This window comes from Bos indicus x Bos taurus, chromosome 29 (genome assembly GCF_003369695.1).
Source record: "Bos indicus x Bos taurus breed Angus x Brahman F1 hybrid chromosome 29, Bos_hybrid_MaternalHap_v2.0, whole genome shotgun sequence".
NCBI classification, from domain to species: domain Eukaryota; kingdom Metazoa; phylum Chordata; class Mammalia; order Artiodactyla; family Bovidae; genus Bos; species Bos indicus x Bos taurus.
The window spans coordinates 49,265,699-49,285,349 of NC_040104.1; the positions used below are offsets into that span (position 1 = coordinate 49,265,699).

At 44.9% G+C, this 19,651-nt stretch overlaps 1 protein-coding gene across 1 annotated transcript in view; it reads left to right on the plus strand.

Annotated features, from left to right (window-relative positions):
* The window catches only part of FAT3 (FAT atypical cadherin 3), an 801,278-nt gene that overhangs the window by 752,902 nt on the left and 28,725 nt on the right, over nt 1–19,651 (plus strand). Inside the window, 3 exon segments of the mRNA XM_027532628.1 lie at nt 2,529–2,663; nt 4,708–4,865; nt 14,859–15,327. Coding sequence (XP_027388429.1) covers nt 2,529–2,663; nt 4,708–4,865; nt 14,859–15,327 — 762 coding nt within the window.

Genomic DNA, 19,651 nt, shown 5'->3' on the forward strand with positions numbered 1-19,651 from the left:
ATACATAAATTATCGTTTCTATGTCTAATTGGAAGTTACTGTCCAATGACTTCAGAGTTAGGTCTATTTGGTGGAATGCACTCTGTGATTCAGTGATGCTCATTACCACCTCCACGTTGCTGACATCGGCCCTGGGCTCAGTTGGCACTTTTGAGTGAATGCTAACTAGCCAACAAGGGGAGCTACCTAGAGGTGTGCAGGCCTCAGAAATGGAAGTGAAGCCATTCAGGGAGACAGCACAGAGTGGGCAGCGAGAGTTGTGAACGTACCATGAGTAAACATGCTTGCAGTTAAACCACTAACTACGGTTGATTAAGGGCTTCCCGGGTGGCACTAGTAGTAAAAATCCCGCTTGCCGATGCAGGAGACATAAGAGACGTGGGTTCAATCCCTGGGTGGGGAAGATCCGCTGGAGGAGGGCATGGCAGCCCACTCCAGTATTCTTCCCTGGAGAACTCCATGGAGAGAGGAGCCTGGTGCGTTATAGTCCGTAGGGTCACAGAAAGTTGGACACATCTAAAGCGAGTTAGCACACATGCACGCATGGTTGATTCATTCCCAAAAAGCACAGGCCCTTACTACTCAAAAGATCTTATCCTTCAAACCTGAGTTTAAAATGCTTTCTTCCTTTGCAAAGACTTATGACAGTCTCCCAGGAAGCACAGTTGTTCCTTCTCTAGGGCTTCCCTTGTACTCACAAATCCCTAGCAAATCAGTTACCTTAGTGTATTCTAATCATGTGTTTGTGCATTGTTTCCTAGGGGGAGGAAGAGATGGGATAATTTTTGTTTTCATCTTTATATGCCCAGGCCTATCACCTCAGTGGCTTGAAAACTTTTTTCTTGTTGGATGAATGCATCAAAAATTCCAAAACTGCTTATCAAAAGCGCCTTGAAACAGATCATAAGGTGGTTGAACACCTGTCTTAAATTCCATAAATATTGATAAAAACACAGCAGGAATAAAGATTTTTCTGGAACGAACAGAGAAAGATATATTTCAGGGCACTTAGGTCTTTCAGAACCATTTGTGAAGATCACTTCAAATTTTCAGTTAAAAATCCCTTCATCTTCTAAGACTTTGTAAGCTGGATCCTTGCCAGGAGTATCTTTTATGGCTGAGCTCTCAACTGGTGGAAAACAGGATTTATGAATTCTGAGTCTGCTGGTGCTCTTCTTACATCACTCCCCTCCAGGATTAAAGTTCCTAAAATGTTTATCCGTTATTGACATTAAGTGTCCACTTTCTCCTGGACAAAGAAATGACTGTACAATGGAACAGTATGTTTAATGAGGAAGAAAGAGTTGGGCTAGAAAGGAAGATGATAATGGACCAGATCTTGCTGAGGAAAGATGCTGCTAAGGTCCAGTGTGTTCTTGGTCCACAGAGAAGAGGGGCTTCTTTAGGCCACTGCCTAACTCAGCTGTAGGTGGCTTTCAATTTGTGTCTTCTTTTCTACAGTATTTTACCATTTAAACTCTCACCTAATTACATTTGAAATACCCAAGACCTTTGGGAAGTGCATTTCCTTCAGGGACCCCGTGGTTGCCATCCACACAGTTCTGAAAATCTCCTTTGGGTCCTGAATTCTACTTTAATCAGCTAATCTGCTTTCCAGAATTTCCTTTCTGAAGAATTAACCTTTCATCTCACTGTGCTATGAACATCGAACAGGTGAAAAGGAAGCCTTCCTTTGCCAAAGATAATTCTACCATGTTTGATAGCCAATGGGGCACATGTACAACCAATCAATACAATAGCAGGGAGCAGAAGGGATTCGGAAACAATGGGAGTTGTGCTTGCACGATTTAGAATGAGTCACTTTTCTTAATAAAAGTCATTTTTTCCTCCCTCTGAGAGCAACAGCTAACATCTCCTGGAGTTGTAGAAGAAATCTAAACACAAGTGATGCATTCAAGTGGCCCCCAATATGCACAAGCCCCAGGACTTCCCTAGTGGCTCAGTGGTAGAGAATTCATCTGCCAACACAAGAGGTGTGGGTTCAATCCAAGGGTCTGGAAGGTCCCCTGGAGTGGGAAATGGCAACCCACTCCAGTATCTTTGCCTGAAAAATCCCACGGACAGAGGAGCCTGGTGGGCTACAGTCCATGGGGTGGCAAAAGCATCAGACCCAACTTAGCAACTAAACAACAAGAACGTGCAGGAGTCCCAGCCAATAAAGACTATCACAGCCTATGTCATGTGATCTTTCTTCAGCTGAAGTTACAAGCAGTAACTTCACAACCTTAGTATATCTGATATTTGATTTAGCCTAAAAAGAGGAGCTCCACTGACTCTTTGCCCTCATCCTACCTCAGTCTGGCAGTGAGCTTTGGGAGATGCAGAGACCCCCGATGGGCACCCACACCAGGTGAAGCCCACTCAGGCCTTCCTGCTTCTGGGCAGCACTTTGTCTCTCAGCTCAGAGCCTGTCGAGCCCAGCTCTCAAACCATCCTGTGCTTCCTGGACTTTACAGAGTGTAGAGTGATTGCCTTTTACTGATCATGTGTGTTCCCCTCTGTCACAGGAGGACTGTGTCCAGGGGCCAACGATCCTTGCGTGGAGAAGCCGTGTCCGGGGGACATGCAGTGTGTTGGTTACGAAGCCAGCAGGAGACCGTTCCTCTGCCAGTGTCCACCAGGAAAGCTCGGAGAGTGCTCAGGTGCAGTGTGGTGGGATGATGAGGATCTAAATTCATATTCTGCAAGCCCTTGCCCTTGAGTAAATTATGCTTCCCTAGCCCTTCCAGAAGACATTCTGTCTGCATGTAACATTTTCCTTCAGAGTGAACCCCAGCTAGCATCCCCCTCAAATACTTGGAATTTGTTGCAGCTGCAGCCTGTGCTCAGGAAACATGCAATGCCTGTGGGTTCCTTATGTAATGGGAGACCATAGCCTGCGTTTCACTTGTGTCATGTGGGTGCTACGACTGTGAAATTCTAGAAAATAAATAAAAGGCTGTTGGTTAGGCAGAGGAGTTGGAGTATCTGTTGCATGGCATTTCATGTTCTGAGCCTATACCTCTCAACAGAAAGTGAAGCTGAGCCAGTTCAGTTGACCTTGGTAGGGTAAGCCCAGCCTAGATCAGGTAAGACTCCCCACTGCAAATGTACAACTAACTGCATGTTCCTGAAAGGCGAGGTGATCACCTCTGTGTCTTAAAGAAAAAAAAAAAATCAGTATTTGTGTTATTCCAATCCAGATGATCCTCCATTTCTGATCATCACTCAATTTCAATACTTCTCTTGATTCATATATGTTCTACCACCTCTTTCCTCTAAAGAGAGTAATGTTCACTTTTGTTACCAATAGAACCCTTTTTAGTAGAGGATGTATTGCAGATATAAGCACGCTGATACCAGTTTTAGAATCCAATAAATATTTATTGAGTGATGATCATAATAGCAATTACAGTGGGAATAAAAAATTATTATATCTAGTGTGTGCAAGGCACTTGCGAAGCACTGGGTTCTAAAAACTCAGGCTTTGCAAAGACAAGCACTATTCTTAAAAATGGAAGCCAAAGCTCTTTCAGAGTTGACTTCAAGAACAGAGCTGTCCCTGAGTCCACATACTTGCTTTTGAAGTCTTCTAAGGCTCTAAGACACTTATGCTGCCCCACCCGCAACACGCCTGCTGTATGCACCACAGGTGGGTCTGCAGGGTGACAGTAGGGTACTTTTCCTAACTTCACATACCCCTTTTTGCCTATCTCCCTTCTCCTTTCTATATGGAAAATTCTTCATTGTCCACAATTATCATCCATTTTGGTGTATTTCCACACTTTCACCCCAGTTAGACAGCTTTTCAGCCATTACTTTGCTTCTTATTACATAAAGTGGAAGGCAGTAAAGAAAAAAAAAAAAGAGAGAGAACGAACTCAGAATTGGGCGATATGGGTAGCTACTAAACATTCTAGACAGGAGAGCCTGAAATTCATGGTCAAAGGTAGAGCTGTGACTGCACAAAACTTGAACTTCCTTTGTATCATTGCCTTTTTCAACATTTGTGCAAATGACCTAAGTTCGCTGTTCAGCATCAGGATACTTGGGGAATGTAGATATTCTTTGAAAATGGTTTATCTTTCCCTTGTTTCATGGAAATGAAAGTTTTCAAGTGTCTAAGTGGTGTGGGTGGGCATGAAGGAATATTTTTTTTAAATGCTAATTTTAGAAAGCAGGAATTGGGAGTTTAGTGACTCTAGGAAAATTCAGGTTAGAGAACATACCAAGTCGCCCTTGACATGAGAGAACTCAGATTTGGGGCATCTGACTAGTTAAATATATTTTGTTTTTACTTTAACACATGTATACTAATTAAATAATTTTCTATTAAAAAAAATAAATAAATAAAAAATAAAATAAATTAAAAAATTAAAAAAAAAAATAAACAAAGGGTGAACTCCAGAAAGGAGACTCATTTTACACAGAAGCATCAGCTAGCAACTCAAAGTAAAAGTTTGTGTGTATTCTAGTTGTGAAAGATTTAAGTAAGTAAAATAAATAAATAAATAAATAAAAGTGAAATTGGAATGTGACCCAAAATGGAGAACCAATTTTTAATCCAAAATCGTTTGTCCTCTATGCTTTTGCCAACTTCCCACAGTCTTTAATCAACTTGATTGGTAGTTGTTCTGTGATTCCATGGGTCCCTTCTGGTGTCTGGATGTTCAAAGTATCTATGTCTCCTCATCATGGTCTTTTCAGGACACACTTCTCTCAGCTTTGCCGGAAACAGTTACATCAAATACCGGCTTTCTGAAAACAGCAAAGAAGAAGACTTTAAACTGGCCCTGCGTCTGCGGACCCTGCAAAGCAATGGGATTATAATGTACACCAGAGCAAACCCCTGCATCATACTGAAGGTAATTAAAATGGGTTATCTTTTCCCGCAGTCAGTTCTCATGTTAGTATTTTGCCTCTTGGTTTGGAGTCTGAAATCGTTTTGTCTTTTAAGTTCAGAAACCAGAAGCTGAGTTTAGGGCCAGGGGAGCAGCAGCAAAACTGGGAAGTGTGCCAATACCCCATTTCCTTTTGTACATTCAGCTTCAGAATTGCCTCTTTGGAGACTGGGGTACCTCTCTCTAGAGTGGGTTCAAGGGCCGGCCTCCTTTGAGCTGTAATCACTCAACAGTTCATTAGAGTGTTTCCTAATCAATTCCACGGCAGGGGTGGTCTTTTCAAAAGGCTGACTGTATCCTCTTATATCACATGGGTCTATCCCCAGTGACCCCTCAAGGTCACTTCTATTCTTGCCCTGGAAGGATACGGGAGATCTGGGGTATAGAAGATTCCATATGCCCTCTTCTGGCCCAAGTAACCTAATTTTTAAATCATTCCCAGCCTCAGAAACTCTCCAAAGGCACTAGATTTCCTTTAGAGCAAGTCTGGCATTTGTATTCACATCAGAACCTCTGATGCCTTCATAAAAACAACAGCAGCAATAATACTAACAGCTTTACATGCCTCATTTGGTTTGTGTTATGAAGTTAATATAATAAATGTGATTTATTTACATATATATACTCAGTCATGTACAATTCTTTGCAACCCCATAGACTGTATAGCCCACCAGGCTCCTCTGTCCATGGGAGTCTCCAGGCAAGAACACTGGAGTGGGTTGCCACTTACAGGGGATCGTCCTGACCCAGGGATTGAACCCAAGTCTCTTGTGTCTCCTACATTGGCAGGCAGCCTACTAGTGCCATCTGGGATCCCATATGCAGACACAAGAGACCCAAGTTCAGTCTTTGGGTTGGGAAGATCCCCTGGAGGAGGGCCTGGCAACCCACTCCAGTATTCTTGCCTGGGAAATCCCTGGACAGAGGAGCTTGGTGGGCTACAGTCCATGGGGTTGCAAAGAGTCAGACATGAGAGGATCAGAGAGGTTAGATTACTTACAAGGTTGTACGTCTACAGCGTGCCAAGCCTGGCCCCGCCTCCAGTCTCGCTCACATTACGCTTTCCATCCCCACGCTGTCCCCCAGCTTTCAGTGTTGTTACTACAACTCATTCCATCCAAAACCACATGGGCTTCTATAGACAAGACTAAGCCTTCCGGATGGGAGAGGAAGGGGGCCTAGGAAGGAGCCATGTTTAATGGAACACTGTTTTCCTTTGGACATGCACTCAGAGGTGGGTTGCGTCTGTCCAAGAGGACCCTCTCATCCACGGGGAAATGGCGGGTGGTTTTCTCCTTCCTGCTGCTCTGTCACTCGGCTTAACGGGGATGGTGGTGCGCCGTGTTAGCTCTTGTGCTTTGGCTGTTTGTTAGGTCCCACCCACGTTGATTAGATGACTCAGGCTTTAATCCTGGAGGGAGGAAAGCATGTAGAACAGGAGGAGATGCGACGGCCCCTCCCGCCACATAGACTTCATACACCTGCTTCTGGAACTCCAGGCTCTGTGCAGAGGGAGTGAGCCGTGAGCTGGAGTTTAAAGTTGGCCACTTTCGTGAGGAATCTCCCATTACCCTGACTCACTCAAATCAGAGAATAAGTTCAGTCCTGTTAGGAAAACAGTGTTTTCAAAAGAAAACAAGGGACTTCCCTGGTGGCCCATTGGTCAGGCTCCCACACTTACCGTGTAGTGTTAGGGTTCAGTCCTTGGTTGGCAATGAAGATCCTGCATGCCACAGGGCCAAAAAATAAAAATAAAAAATAAGAAAGTATACCACTTAGAAAAGTTTTGGACAGATTTTTTTTTTTAAAAAAAGAGAGAAACACTCAGGATGCACAGTTTTAGAAAACAGTGAATTCAGATTAGATCTTCATGATGGAAGATGATAAGTTCAAAAACCTAAGTGCTGTCTTTTTAAACTCCTGGCTACTGAAGCAAATTTCCTAGCATCCTTAGCTCACTTTTTTTTTAATTTTATTTTTTAAATTTATTTATTCATTTTAAGGGGAGGATAGTTACTTTACAATATTGCGATGGTTTCCACCATACATCGATATGAGTCGGCTGTAGGTATACACGTGTCCGCTCCATCCTAAACGTCCCTGAGAAGCAGGGTTGTATGATTACTGGGAAGGCTCACGTAGAGGTCACAGCTCCAGGGGTCCTGCCCAGGTGTCACTGACCTTCCCCTCTCTCCTTCCATCTTTAACAGGACTGTCAGCTGCTGAACACCCTTAGGAAGCAAATACTTTCTATTAGCAATTCTTTTAAATAGCGTTAAATTTGAGAGAGAACAAAAATATGGGATATGCATGGCTTGATCCTAAAACGGAACGTGTCATTTGACACTTCACTGGCAAACGTCTAAAATGTGCAGAACCCTAGGGATGGGAAAGAAGAATAATTCAACCTTTTACACGGCTCTAGCTCCTAAGGTATATTGTATTTCATGAAACAAGTGTGTTTCTGAGAGTTGTGTAAATTGAATCTCTATAAATGGAAGTCTAATAAACCAGGGATGCTTGCTATTTGAAGGAACCCTTCCATTAATCCCTTTGTGATGTGAATAGTCACCCCTGCCCCAATCTGTCTGTTGGGTAAGTTTGCTTTTCATATGTTGGCTTTGCCCAAAGCAGGACACAGCTGTACTAAACTACTGCGGATACTCCCCTGCAGTCGCCAGGAATATCCACTGAGGGGATTTGAATCTGTTTGCTTAACATTTTCAGCCTCATGCAAGATTTAATTTCATTGGCTCTGGGTTCAGTGTGCCTTGTACTTTGGTGCAATGACTACACTGCAGTGCTTTGTTTAAATTGCACCTCTTGGTTGTTTATATTTTCCCAGCCAAAGCACGTTCTCTAAAAAGTACTTAAGATGACCTGCAAGGTAGAGGGTACCCCTCGAAGACAGTTGAAGAATTGCATGGAGACCTCAGGAAATGAACGTGCTCATGGACAAGGAGGTGCTCATCCTTCTGTTTACGATTAATACTTTGTCACTTCCAAAAGAGATTCCAGGCTCACTGTAAAAACTCAGAAGGGATAAAATCAAAGCACCATTAAGATGAAAACAGGAATAGGTGAATTAGGGGAAGGGGATCAGGAGGAACAGATTTCTGGTTATAAATAAGCCATGAGGATGTAATATATGGCATAGGGAATGTGGTCAATAATACTGTAATAACTTTGTACGGTGACAGATAGTAGCCAGACTCAACACTGATGATCATTTTGTAATGTATAAGAATATTGATTCACCATGTGGCACACCTGAAACTAATATAATAAGTTAATTATACTTGAACTTTTAAAAAGATAAAAAACAAAAGGCTAACACTCAACTAGTAAAATAGGGATGAACAGACCATTGAAAAATCTAGACCAGGGATTGATTGAACACAGACCATAGCTCTGAATTTCCTGGCAGCTAAAGTCATGATGAAAATGGTGGGATAGGTTCCGTGGCTCTCCTCAAACCTATAAAAGAAACATGTTGGATCACTAGGAGAGATTCCCAAGACACAAGTAATATTTTTCCCTATGTTAGTCTTTCAGGTCCAATATTATAGCAAAAGTACAAGAAGGTACTTGCTCATTAGTGTATGTGCTAAGTCTCTTCCATGGTGTCCAACTCTGTGGCCCTGTGGACTGTAGCCCACCAGGCTCCCCTGTCCATGGAATTCTCCAGGCAAGAATACTGGAGTGGGTTCCCATTTCCTTCTCCAGGGGATCTTCCCTACCCAGGGATCAAACCTGAATCCCCTGCACTGTGGGAAGGTTCTTTACCATCTGAGCCACCAGGGAAGCCCAGATAACTGCTTTACAATGTTGTGTGTGTTCTGCTGTACAACGTGAATAGTGTGTGTATACCTGTATCCTCACTCTTGAACCTCCCTCCCATCCGCCATCCCTCTAGGTCATTACAGAGCACCAGACTAAGCTCCCTGTGCTTTACAGCAGCTTCCATGTATTTTTATTCTCACTCTCTTATGCACACGTGTAAGTGCCTACTTTTTCACCTCTAAGAAAACTGAGGTTCAGAGAGCTTCAGTGACTTGCCTTAACTAATCAATAGTGGACCTGGCCTCTGGCAGTGGCAGCAGATCAGGGGTACTACACTGTTTATCAAAAGAAGAGATTCAGAGGACTGAGATTTATTCATTGTGTATTCATTAAAACTATATTTTTTGAGCATCACTGTATGTTGTTGTTTTTCAGTCACTAAGGGATGTCCAATTTTTTGCAACTCCATGGACTGCAGCACACCAGGCTTCTCTGTCCTTCACTATCTCCTGGTGTTTGCTCAAGTTCATGTCCATTGAGTCAGTGATGCCATCAAACCATCCCATCCTCTGTCACCCTCTTCTTTTGTCTTCAGTCTTTTCCAGCACCAAGGTCTTTCCCAGTGAGTCGGCTATTTGCATCAAGTGGCCAAAGATTAGAGCTTCAGCTTCAGCATCAGTCCTTCCAATGAATATTCAGGGTTGATATCCTTTGGGGTTGACTGGTGTAATCTCCTTGCAGTCCAAGGGACTTTCAAGAATCTTCTCAGGCAAAACAATTTGAAAGCATCGATTCTTCAGCACTCAACCTTCTTTATGGTCCAACTCTCACATCCATACATGACTACTGGAAAAACGATAGCTTTGACTATACGGATGTTTGTCAGCAAAGTGATGTCTCTGCTTTATAATACTCTGTCTAGGTTTTTATAGCTTTTCTTCCAGGGAGCAAGCGTCTTCTAAGCTCATGGCTGCAGTCACTGTTCACAGTGATTTTGGAGACTTGGAGCCCAAGAAAATAAAATCTGTCACTGTTTCCACATTTTCCACTTCTATTTGCCATGAAGTGATGGGCCCAGGTGCCATGATCTTAGTTTTTTGAATGTTGAGTTTTAAACCAACTTTTTCACTCTCCTCTTTCACCCTCATCAAGAGGCTCTTTAGTTCCTCTTCACTTTCTGCCACTAAATTAGTATCATCTGCATATCTGAGGTTGTTGATATTTCTCCCAGCAACCTTGATTCCAGCTGGTGCTTCACCCAACCTGGCATTTCGCATAATGTACTCTGCGTATAACAGGGTGACAATTTTGAACCAGTCTGTTATTCCACATAAGGTTCTATCAGTTGCTTCTTGACCTGTATACAAGCTTCTCAGGAGACAAGTAAGTTGGTCTGATATTTCCTTCTCTTTAAGAATTTCCCACAGTTTGTTGTGATCCACATAGTCAAAGGCTTTTGCATAGTCAATGAAGCAGATGTTCTTCTGGAATTCCCTTGCTTTCTTTGTGATCCAACAAATGTTGACAGTTTGATCTTTGGTTCCTCTCCCTTTTCTAAACCCAGCTTGTACATCTGGAAATTCTAAGTTCACGTAGCTTGAGCATAACCAACTAACATGTGAAATGAATGCAGTTGTTCAGTACTTTGAACATTCTTTGGAACTGCCCTTCTTTGGGATTGGAATGAAAACTGACATTTTCCAGTCCTCTGGGCACTGCTGAGTTTCCCAAATTTGCTGGCATATTGAGTACAGCACTTAACAGCATCATCTTTTAGGATTGGAAATAGCTTAGCTGGAATTCCATCAGCTCCACTGGCTTTGTTCATAGTGATGCTTCCTAAGGCCCACTTGACTTCGCATCCAAGATGTCTGGCTCTAGGTGAGTGATCACAGCATCGTGGTTATCCATGTCATTAAGACCTTTTTGTGCAGTTCTGTGTATTCTTGCCACCTCTTCTTAATCCCATCTGCCTCTGCTACTGCTAAGTCGCTTCAGTCGTGTCTGACTCTGTGCAACCCCATAGACAGCAGCCCACCAGGCTCCCCTGTCCCTGAGATTCTCCAGGCAAGAACACTGGAGTGGGTTGCCATGGCCTTCTCCATGCCTCCTTCTTCTTCTGCCTCTACTAGGACCTTACCTTTATTGTGTCCATCCTACTGTATGCCAGATAGCTACTAATGGCCGTCTTAAAAATAGGTTTCGAAACATTCCCTTTCAAAGAGTATCTGTAACCTTCTTACAAGTTCATGATGATGTGCACTTCCAGAGCCGCACACTGACTGCTTCAGACAGCAGTCAGACTTTGCACTGTAATTCATACTTTCTTACTCAAAATCCTGCTTTCTTACAAGGTGACTTATAGCTCTGATAATTTGTCTCCCTAACCCCAAGCCACTGAAGATCCAGGTTAAACCACATTGTTGACTTCAGACAACCCTGAATACCTGCACCTTTTGTGACATTATGCTTTAATTGAACGCATTGCCTGCCTGTCTCCACTTCTCCACCCCGACAAACACACACCATTTCAGATCCTTGCTGTAGACTCTTCTTACAGTTTCTCATACACTTCAGTTTCTGTTAAACTAACTTGCCCTCTGTTTTGAAGAAGCTTTGTCCTCTTAAAAGAGAGATTCTTTAAAACTGGATAGACCCCATTCTGAAGACAGAAAAACTAAATTTGATCAGAGTGTAATTTTCCAAGGTGAGAGGACTCAGCTATGAAAGCATTCTCTCCTCCTCTTGGCATAATATACTTGTAAAATAGCCAGATATTGACTTTTTACAAGGTAGCTTTTGGTATCAGTATTCTACTTTGTCATCTGCTGCTGCTGCTGCTGCTAAGTCGCTTCAGTCGTGTCCAACTCTGTGCGACCCCATAGATGGCAGCCCACCAGGCTCCCCCATCCCTGGGATTCTCCAGGCAAGAATATCTAGACAAGGCTTAAAATTCCAAACTCCTAGAATTTAGAAGGTATAAGTCACTTTTGTTTCCAAAAGCTGGGGGTCATGTAGGTGTCCGGCTTTGTATTCACTCAGCTATGTTGTTGCTGTTATTTTTTTTCAATAGGAAAAAGAAAACAGTAAGCTTAACCATACACTGTATTACCAAGGGATAATTTTGTCTTCCTTAGTGATAGAACATCTATGTATGTGACTACATCAGAGCCACATAAGTTCTCCTGGATGAATTTATAACTTATTATCCCAAGAGATGGGGGTTAGGGTTAGGGAGGGGAATGTACCAAGTAATATATTAATTAAATACACCCTTTTACAAAGCCTTAGATGAATTGCACCCTCACCCCAAGATTTTCCTTGATAGACTGGGGACCCCTATAGACTCTACAGCCACTGAACACTACAACAGATGGACTGTGCCAGAGGCAGGTAGTCCCCAAAGTCACATTTGATCGTTCTATTACTGACATTGAAATAAAAATATGGATATTATCCAGGAGTTGTCACTGAGCAAGTATTCTGGCATGATTTACAATATTCATTCAGTACATTTTGTTGAACAACGACCAAAAAAATGACAAAAACAACAGCATAGATTACACATGAATGATCTCTGAAAATAAAAATTTGTCTCCAGTCTTTCTGCCTGCATACATTTGTATTACTGAGCACAGGATGTATGTACCTTGTACAAGGTGGCTGACAATTCTGTAATGGACTCATTCTCCTTGTAAAATAAGCCACAGCAGTTCTCTCTGCTTTCTCTATGCTGCTAAGTCACTTCAGTCGTGTCCGACTCTGTGCGACCCCATAGACAGCAGCCCACCAGGCTCCCCTGTCCCTGGGATTCTCCAGGCAAGAACACTGGAGTGGGTTGCCATTTCCTTCTCCAATGCAAGAAAGTGAAAAGTGAAAGTGAAGTCGCTCAGTCGTGTCCGACTCTTCGCAACCCCATGGACTGCAGCCCACCAGGCTCCTCCATCCATGGGATTCTCCAAGCGAGAGTACTGGAGTGGGGTGCCATTGCTATAAGGGGTCTTAAACCCAGAGCTTCCCTGGTAGTTCAGACAGTAAAGAATATGCCTACAATATGGGAGACCTGGGTTTAATCCCTGGGTTGGGAAGATCCCTGGTAAGGGGAATGGCAACCCACTCCAGTATTCTGGCCTGGAGAATCCCATGGACAGAGGAGCCTGGCGGGCTACAGTGCATGGAGTTGCAAAGAGTCAGACACGACTGAAAAACTAACACTTTCACTTTTCAAACCCCCTAGGGAACCTGTGTGATACATGACAAAGCTGGAATTTGATTTCTCATTCCTAAATTCCCAAGGCTCTGCCTGCTTCACAGAGCCTCCTGCCTTTCATATACACATATTACGTGGCATAAACTTTATATGTAGGAAGAAAGGATGCCAATGAGTTCATAGAGTCTCAGTGGCAGAAGTGAGAGTCCCTAGGAATTAGTTGTCTGCAAAAAATGCTGAGACATAGAAAACTATCCCATTTGTGAGGGTGAGTGCTGTTGTACCCATCCCTAACAGGTCTGTCAGGAGCCAAATGCATCTTGGAAAGATGGATTCAGGTTATTTCTGTGACACTGTTACCTCCCTGGCACCAGTGCCCTGAGCACCCCTGTGCCTTCCCCTCTGTCCATTTCCCTTTATCTCTCTATAAGCTCCTGCTCTCTCCCCAAGTCCTGGCACAAGACTGCGCATGTCGGCAGATCCTAGGGGAAGGCTGGCTGCCCTGGCATGACTCAGAGGCTGGCCTCCACAGGCTTCTTCTGCTGGTTCACAAAGGACAGAACCGTAGCTTCTGTTTCATGCTTTCTGGCCGTGAATCCCTTCTTGGCCCAACACTGACTTGTTGACAAGACAGTGCTCTGGCCTTCATTCCCTGGATCCTCACACCATCTCGCATCTCTGAGAAATGCACATGAGGGTGGGCGACAGAGGAAAGGCCAGCCTGTCTCCTCCGCAGCAGCTGATCCTGGCTCTCCCTGGAGGACCAGGACCGGCCCAGCAGCATTCAGCCCGCTGGCATCCTCCGGTAGCACGTGTCCCTGAGTTTGCTATCCTTTTGGAGTTAGCCTGCTTGGGGCGGGGGAGCCCTGGGTGCCTTCCCTCACCAGGGCAACAGAAACAGCAGGCGGTTCTCTGTAGCTGACCCCAGACCAGGGGCTGGGAGTATCTGCAAGGTGTGCACAGTGAGCCAGATCCTTCTGGAGCTCCTGAGGTCATGAAATACACATCCATTCTTTTCTTCTTAAATTTTTTATTTTGTATTGAGACACAGCTGATTAACAGTGTTGTTATAGTTTCAGGTGAACAGCGAAGAGACTCAGCCATACAGTCTCCCCCAAACCCCCTTCCCATCCAGGCTGCCACAAAACATTGAGCAGAGTTCCCTGTGCTGTATAGTAGGTCCTTGTTGGTTATCCCTTTTTAATGTAGCAGTGAATATACATATGTTCCTAGCAACTGGCCAAGCCCTGAGGACTTTATAAGATAATCGTAACCTAAATGATGAATAGCAACCCTGAAGAACTGTTGTAAGGAGATGGCTAGCATTTAATAAGAGAGTTTTTAAACCTTACACATGCATGAAGCTGGAAAGTAAGACATCTACGTGGCCTCCTTCACCCCCTACAGCACAGTCACACAGACTTTCTTGGGGCGTATACATGTGTTTCTGGGCTTATTTGACTCATGGCCGTGTCCCCACTCAAACAGAAGCCCCGGGAGGACAGAGGTGACAACTCTGCTCAGTGGTCCTCACAGGCACTGCCACTCTGCTTGACACACAGTAGATGTTCAATAAATATTTGTAAATGAATATTAATGAGTTCACAGAAACTCACTCTGTGCTGGTCATAGTTTGGAAGGGCACACAGAATAAACGAACCCCCTAAAGAGAAAACTGCGGTGAATTTTTAAAGGATGAAATGGACACAATAGGAATATTCTGAAATATTAGTGTGGATTTCTGAGCCTGCACTCCTATTGCTAATTACAAGACAATTTGTGAAATCTCAGGTATGCATCTGCATGGCATATAATGAGGAGAAAGCGTGATTATCAAAAACCAAACCATAGCAGATTTGTGAGTGGATCAAAAGCCCAGTTGGGAATGGGGGTTGGGAACAGGGTGCCCAGGAGTGCATGGCCATATGCACGTTGAAAAGCGCCCCGGTGTTGGTTCCGCACAGATCGTGGATGGCCGGCTGTGGTTTCAGCTGGACTGCGGCAGCGGCCCCGGCATCCTGGGCATCTCGGGCCGTGCAGTCAACGACGGGAGCTGGCACTCGGTCTTCCTGGAGCTCAACCGCAACTTCACCAGCCTGGCCCTGGACGACAGCTACGTGGAGCGCCGCCGGGCGCCCCTCTACTTCCAGACGTTGGGCACCGACAGCGCCATCTACTTCGGGGCCCTGGTGCAGGCGGACAGCATCCGCAGCCTGACCGACGCGCGGGTCACGCAGGTGCTGAGCGGCTTCCAGGGCTGCCTGGATTCCGTGGTGCTGAATAACAACGAGCTGCCGCTGCAGAACAAGCGCAGCAGCTTCGCCGAGGTGGTGGGCCTGACCGAGCTGAAGCTGGGCTGCGTGCTCTACCCCGACGCCTGCGAGCGCGGGCCCTGCCAGCACGGAGGCAGCTGTGCAGGCCTGGCCTCCGGAGGTGAGCGCCCTGGGCTCCCGCCAATGGGGGGAAGGGGGATGGGAGGGATAGGGGGTGGGATGGTAGGGGGAGGCAGACCTGCCGGACTGCTCTCTCAAGCATCACCAACCCGAGTGCTCTCCCAGAGAGGTGGATTCCGTGCTGGCTCAGCCTCTTAACCCCCTGATGAAAGCTGGCAATTACAGGAGCCAGTCGCTTTGCAGAATCCCAAGGGCCCAGAAGGCCAGCTGCAGGGGCCTTCAAGGTGCTGTCTGGTGTCCTCTCCCCACCCTCTCCACACCTTCCCAGGTCTCAGCCGCCCAGAGGAACAGGATGCCCTTTGAAGTATCTGCCCGCTTTGGACCACTTGCATGTAACTGCAGAAAGACTGGTAACAATCTGAGTTGTAATGACCATGCACTACCCTTTCACAGGCAGACATGGGACTTTACTAGAAGCTAATGAGCACCTGAGGGTGAATACGCCACCCTAGAAACAGAAGTGTAGAGGAGATGTTTTGGAGGAAGCTTTTAAAATGTGTGTATTACAAATAAGCTTAGTGCAACTCCAAAAGAACAAGGAGAAGGCAATTTACATGAACCATCAAGACAGTCGATGAGAGCAATGATGCTTTACCGCAGTACAATTTTCCCCAGAGATCATGAAGAGGACAGAATGGAGTAGGCAAAAAAAGAGGGGGAGAGGCAGGGATGGTGTGGATTTATAGAGGGTTTCTGTTGTATGAGGGGAAAGCTAAGACTCTTTCAGTCAAGGAGTCTGAAGATGGAAGAATCCCTGACTTTACTCAGATGCAGGATCTGAGTTAACATAAACTAGGTCAGGCTCTCCTGGCCGAAGGCTTTGCCATCTGATTCCACTTGAGGCCCTCTGTGCAATCTCTCAGTGGGAGTGTGATTAGCAAATTTAAACCTTCCTCACAAATCACATAGAGATTTCGCTGTGTACATTACCATCTACTGTTGGTGAAGCCCAACTCCAAATTTAGACTCCATTTTATTATTAGAATGTTGCGAAGTGCCCGTGAAATGATGCGCTACTGAAACATGGACACCGAAGTTATTTAGGCTTGCATATGTTACTGCCGCAACGAGGGCCACTTGCCCTGGGGGGAGATTTCTGCTGTCTCGATTTAAGAAATCTATTTGCTTTTTTTACTGTCTCAGCAGTATATGTAAATAAAGGGTTGTTATGGTGCCATAATTCTCAAATGATGGGCAGTAACTATACTTCAGTGGTTCTATAAAGCAGCCTATTATGACAAGTCATGGCCAGTTTTTCACCAGCCAAAACAATTCTGCTAGTGTGAGCTATCCACGATATATAAAGGGAGCATATAATTAAATTGGGTTGAAATAGAACACCACTCCATGTCAAATACTGGGTCCACAGCCACAAATTGTAACATACTTTTAACAGTGGCAGGATGTTGTTTTGCTGGCAAAGCTATGGGTTTCCACAATGGGTTAGCATGAAAATAATAATAATCACTGTGTTAAGGAAAAAGACTAAGGGAGCTTGTTTTTTTCTTCAGTGTATATTTTAATTTTGTTGTTGTTCAGTTGCTAAGTCATGTCTGACTCTTTGCCAGTCCATGGACTGCAGCATACCAGGCTTCCCTGTCCTTCACTATCTCCCAGAGTTTGCTCAAACTCACGTCCATTGAGTTGGTGATGCCATCCAACCATCTCATCCTCTGTCACCCCCTTGTCCTCCCACCTTCAATCTTTCCCAGCATCAGGGTCTTTTCAAATGAGTCAGTTTTTCACATCAGGTGCCCAAAGTATTGGAGCTTCAGCTTCAGCATCAGTCCTTCCAATGAATATTCAGGACTGATTTCCTTTAGATTGACTGCTTGGATCTCCTTGCAGTCCAAGAGACTTTCAAGACTCTTCTCCAGCACCACAATTCAAAAGCATCAATTCTTCAGGGCTCATCCTTCTCTAATTACCATAAAAATCCCTGAACTAAGTCTTCAGTGCAGGTATGTTCATTAAATATCTATGACCCCCCATCAGAAATAGCAGTTGTCCTTTGTTTTTTAAAGCTCATTTGGCGTAACCAAAGTTTAGGACTGAGGACCCACCTGCCATATATTGATACTTTTTCACATGGTCTAAAGAACGTGCCATGCTTTCCCTTCCCCAGAGACCCAGCTTTGCCCATAGGTTGCATCCGCTGTCAAACACCTCATTGTCCCTTGCTCCCCAGCTTCCCCCTATATTTGGACTTGGGATTGGGATTCTGTGGCAGGTATTCTTTCTTCCAAGGGAATAAAGTCTTTCTTTTATCAGCTCAAATCTTTGCTTTCTCCTGGGAGCTCATATTTTCCTAAAACAAAGTATCTTTCCTCATCTCCATCTCCCTTCTCCCAAACCTACTACCTCGTATGAGAGAGTTAGTTGAGAGAACCCCCTGGTCCTTATCTCAGGACCCGCCCCACCGGGCATGATCCAGAAAGGGCAGTACTGTGCACAGCAGTGCTGAGCCCGGGCCAGCACACTCCTGGCAACTCACCAAGAAATCCAAGAGGACTTGCTTCCATGGGGACTGCAGAGCCCTCTTCTGAGGAGGTACCTATTTGCTGCCTAGCTATCAGGATTGGGGTCTTAGCTTCTAGAAAAGAGGAGAGAGAATCCATTTTCTTGCCCCACTCTCTGTTCACATGAGAGGGTTTTTTGCTGGGTCCCCATATCCCATCTGCAAATTCCCTTAATGAGGGGCACCCAACCTCCAAGATCTAATGCCTGATGATCTGAGCTGGAGCCGATGTAATAGTAATAGAAATAAAGGGCACAATTAATGTAATGTGCCTGAATCATCTACAAACCACCCCTGGTCCATGTAAAACTTGTCTTCCACCAAACCTGTCCCTGAGTGCCAAAAGGTTTGAGGACTGCTGCCCTAAATTGAGAAGTAGATGGCAACCCACTCCAGTATTCTTGCCTAGAGAATCCCGTGGATAGAGGAGCCTGGTGGGTTGCTGTCCATAGGGTTGCACAGAGTCGGACATGACTGAAGCGACTTAGCATGCATGCATGCCCTCAGTTCAGTTCAGTTCAGTCGCTCAGTCATGTCCGACTCTTTGCGACCCCATGAATCACAGCACACCAGGCCTCCCTGTCCATCACCAACTCCCGGAGTTCACTCAGACTCACTTCCATCGAGTCAGTGATGCCATCATGCCATCATGGATGATCCAGCCATCTCATCCTCTGTCGTCCCCTTCTCCTCCTGCCCCCAATCCCTCCTAAATTGGTGCTAAATAGTAGGAAGTGTAGGGGGAGCAAGAAAAGGCAGAACCAACAGTCTGGCCTTTAACTCATATCTGTGAACTGTTTAGCTAATTATAAGGTTATTTAAAATAAGGGAGAAATCATCTCAGTTGTGAGTGATGATTTAAAAAGAACAAGAAAGAAAAAGAGAAAAAATAAAAAGAACAAAGAGACTGTCATTAATGAAAGAATATTCATGCCTGGAAGAATTCCCTCTGGCTACCAGGGTATCTAATCACAGGGAAAGAGTCTTACTTCCCCAGATCAAAGGCTAGAATGCAAGGAGCAGTCAAAGAGGAGATTTGAGCTGGAGAAAGTAGAGCAAGGTGCTTAAATGACTCCTTGCACATGAGAATGTTGATAACACAGCTATCTGAGCATCTTGCTGTTGTTGCAGCCCTGAGTTATGTGTCACTCTAAACTTCCATGACACATATGTTTCTACAATCATTCTCTTGGGCCTTAGAGGATGCTGGAGGATATTGGTCATTGGCTGTCCTGATAAACCTCTGCTCTCAAATCATGACGATCTTAGCACCAGACTCTTGTTCAGATCATTCAGAGTTTTAAAAGTGGGCAACCCAGAGCATGAAGCATATTTCTGTCAGAGAAGCAGGATTCTGCTCGAACCACTTCCAAGCCCACTCAAACCCTTGACAAGGCTGCCGAGTCTGCTAGCTCGGAACAGCATGGTCAGCAGATTTGACCAGTGTTATACCTCTGTCTGTCCCACGAGCCGGCCACAAGAACCCAGGGGAGTCAGGGCCCAGAACACTGACTTGTAATAAGAGGGTAATTATGACTCTGAAAATCAACCACAGAGGGAAGGCTCTCTCTTGGCAAAGCCTTAAAATTATATGTATTTCATAAACATGAGCTGGAAATAGCAACCACCGTGGAAAAGAACTAGCCTAGTCCCACTGTGACCCCTGTGCTTCCAGACCCAGTGGGTCGGCAGCAGCCCAGGGAGCACCCATGGTCTGAATATGCGGGTCTCAGTCCTCAGAGTCTCGTCCTGCTCAGCTAAAGCCCGTGACCAGAAAACACAGTGC